A 3,580-nucleotide genomic window follows, 5' to 3' on the forward strand; every position below is an offset into this window, starting at 1 on the left:
TTTTAGCTTTGAGGTTCGCCCCCACCCTGCTCAACGCCGCCGCCGCCGCTTCACTGGCTGCCTCGCTGCCCGAGAAGTTCCAATCGCAATCGCAGTTCGACATTTTCGCGTTTCGCGTTTAGAGAGAGTTACCAAACGGTGATCGATCCTTTTTGTTTTTTTTGCTCTTGCTTGTATTGTGTTTGCCTCACTCCCATTGGACTTTTTTTTATAGACCAAGATGGTTTATTTATTTATTCTCCACGCGATTATCATGAATGATCAAACACGTGATTAGAGAAAAACAAAAAAAAATCCTTGGATAATAAGAGTATCACACTATTAAATTATTAATATATGGGGAATTGCTCTCATTTTTGTTTGACTTTTTGTTAAATAATTATAAATTTGATATTTTTTTTAACGGCCACAATATTTTAGATACGGTGATAAACTTTTTAATTTCACGTAATAGTTTGTAAACCATGTGAAATAGTTAAATCAGATGGCATGTTCGGTGAGTGGAATTTAAGACGAAACTGGTATCATTATTTATTCTACTGTTCATATGTTTATCATCAATGGTCTAAGACAATGTGACATAAGATCCGAACACTCAGCAAACGAATGAAAAAATGGCACGTGGCCTAAATATTTGGCATCCAAGATAATTTTTTTTTTTACAAAGTTCAAAATATGAAGGCTCTAGTGTCTTTAAGGAGGTTCACGAATGGGAAAGCGCGACGTAGCGGTCCAAATAAACTGTAATGTCATTAAGGTAAAATTTCTAAAAGAAACCCTAAACTTACAAAAATTTTTCATGAATCTGTTGCAATTTTTCACAATAACCTACAGGTTGCAATGTTCTTCCAAATTAATATGTCCATTGATTTGATTCAACCGATAAGGAAAAAAATGGATCTTTGCATTTTTTTTTTTATTCGACCGATAAGATCCGAATCCTCATCAAATGAATGAAAAAACGGCACGTGGTCCTAATATTTCGGATCCAAGGTGTGTGTGTATATATTATAAAGTTCAAAATATAAAGGATGTAGTGTCATAAAGAGGCCCATGTAGCGGTCCAAATAAACTGTACATTATCAAATACGGAGAGATATAAATATATGCATGCATAATATAGGAGAAAGAAAAACAACAATTAGTGCGTAAAAAAAACGGATTCTGCATTTATTGCTTAATACATGCAAACAAAATAAGGGAACGTGCCAAAATAAAAGGCAGATTTACAAAGACCAACCAATTATTGAAATGTAACGAGTCCTAATTTTACATTTTGGACTGTGTTATAATACCAACGAAGCAATTGGGTTAAATGGGTTAACCAATCTAACCCAATAACAAATTTATTTGGATTATTTGTTTGGAATATTTTTAACTAAATGGGCTTAATCCATCCATTAAGATTATCTATTTAATGGCTAAACCTAATAACTCTATTTAATCCAATACAATAAACCTAATATATATTATACATGTAAATTAATCGGATAATTGATCTAATCGGGTTAATTGGGTTTTATGGATTAACCCAACCCGGAATTTTTTTTAACTTATTGTTAATGATTTCATTAATCCAATCCATTAAATTAGGTTGAGCCACCATTTTGACATCTTATATTTTTTACGTTTTAAGGATATGTAGATAGAAAAGGACGAAATTGAGGAAAATTTTTCTTATTCACACTCATACCAACCTTATATTTGTGTTTATATAGAAGAAATTCAACAGAAAATGATTTAATCTAATGTTGCTTAATAACCCGCAAAATTTAAACGATTAACTTTTCATCTTATAAAAAATACAAATTCACCATAACATATCATGGAAATTGAAACCGAACAATCAATAGACCAAACACGTGATCGAACCAAATCGAACAATACACATCAAGGGGAACACCAAATCCTCCTCGGCATGAAATAAACATAAAGCCTGCGCCACTGTAAACAATTACGCGACGGTCGGGGAAACCAGTGATTAATGACAACTTTCGTTTCCTTCGAATTGTGAGTTCGAAAACTCAGGGCATGAGTTTTCTTTGAGTCGGTTAACTCCGGTTGATTTACCTGCTCCGCATAGTTTGCGACTATTGCGTGGAGGTGAGAGTTTATCTAGCCAATATAGCTGAAAGGTAACAGTTAGGTTTTACACGTTGTAAAAAAAAAAATTAAGCGACCATCAAAATTGGTTAACTTTTATACAACCAGCCGAGTTAAAATTACATAAATATCCCTATCAATCTAACGAGTTAAAATTACACATTTCCTCCTCCGAACTCTCTGACTCACCTCGAGGCTTCCAAACCCTCTACTTGAGCTAAAGACTCTTGTGTGTGGGGAAAAATGTTAATGGATCACCATTGAACTTCTTTGAGAAATCGAACCAAACTGATCTACCAATGTCATAAACTTGAATTGATGCGAAACTTCTGGATTTTGGATTTACAAAAAATATATTGTGTATGCATTGCAGACCCGAAAAAAAAATTATCATAGGAGGCAACCATAATTTCATAATGATAAATTTATTTTTTTTTATCGGTGCATATAATAATTTTATCTAAAAATTTATAAAATTTATAACAATGGGGCCTTTGAATCCATTGTTAAAGAGTTGGGTCCGCCCATGTGTGAATGTATGTTAATTTCAAAGTTAAATATTTTTTTTGGTCAAATTGAATTTGCAAAAACCAAACTATACCGAATTGGTTAAAAAAAAAACACTCTTCGAAACTGCAAGAACAATAACGAAACAAATACCAAACACACTAAGTGTGACATTCTTTCTCAAAGGTCATAATTGTAGAAAATGTAAATATATAGGAATATAATAGTCTTTTTACAAAATTACACAGTACCGTAGAGGGATCTATTTACGGGTTTCTATTATTCATGTTACAACTCGACATAAGAAAAAAAAGGCGAATCCTCGTGAACTAAGTATCAGTAAATTACCCCAAATTTCGAATATTTTATAGCACGAATAAGGGCATTATTGTTATTTTAGCGGCTCGTTAGTCGTTACTAGGCCCCACTGAGCCTGCGCCTTTAAAACACTGGTCAACCATTCAGGTCAATCGCATGCCCAAAATTACGATAACTGCCACGCGGTTAAGCCCAAAAGCCGGTTCGAATCCATAACGCTCACATGGTTTCGATACATCGTTCACGTGTCGCTCTCTCATTGGTTAACGTGGGGGAAGCAGGTCGCTATCGTCCCTCCCTCTCTGCTCCCCCCCTCCCTATCTCTCTCTCTCATACTCTGTTTCTCTCTCTATATCTCTGCTTTTTTCGTTCTCTTTCACTCTGCTTCTCGCGTTTTCTCGCATAAACCCTAATTTTCTGCTCTTTCTCTATATTTTCCCGCTGTTTCTTCCATTTTCGCTATCACAAATGCACGATCTCGCGTTTCAGTGTTGTGTTGAAGCCTGACAAAAAAGGCTCTGAGTTTTTCTGTTTCATGATCTAATTGGAAAACAGCGCGCGCGGGGAGTGAGAGAGAGGGGAATGATACAAGCTACGGAGAGCTGCGGCATCGTCAATGGCGGATTCACGCCGTTGTAGAGTTGCTGCGGGG

At 35.4% G+C, this 3,580-nt stretch overlaps 1 protein-coding gene across 2 annotated transcripts in view; it reads left to right on the forward strand.

Moving 5' to 3' along the window:
• Nucleotides 1–3,281: 3,281 nt before the first annotated feature.
• The window catches only part of LOC104806440, a 3,446-nt gene continuing 3,147 nt past the window's right edge, over nucleotides 3,282–3,580 (forward strand). The window contains exon 1 of one of the 2 annotated variants that reach the window (XM_010531351.2): nucleotides 3,282–3,554. In XM_010531351.2, coding sequence (XP_010529653.1) covers nucleotides 3,511–3,554 — 44 coding nt within the window. In that variant the 5' untranslated portion in view covers nucleotides 3,282–3,510. The remainder of the gene's footprint in view (nucleotides 3,555–3,580) is intronic. The other variant, XM_019204023.1, reaches the window with a different exon arrangement.

This window comes from Tarenaya hassleriana, unplaced genomic scaffold, assembly GCF_000463585.1.
Source record: "Tarenaya hassleriana unplaced genomic scaffold, ASM46358v1 Cleome1, whole genome shotgun sequence".
In the NCBI taxonomy this organism is placed as follows: Eukaryota; Viridiplantae; Streptophyta; class Magnoliopsida; order Brassicales; family Cleomaceae; genus Tarenaya; species Tarenaya hassleriana.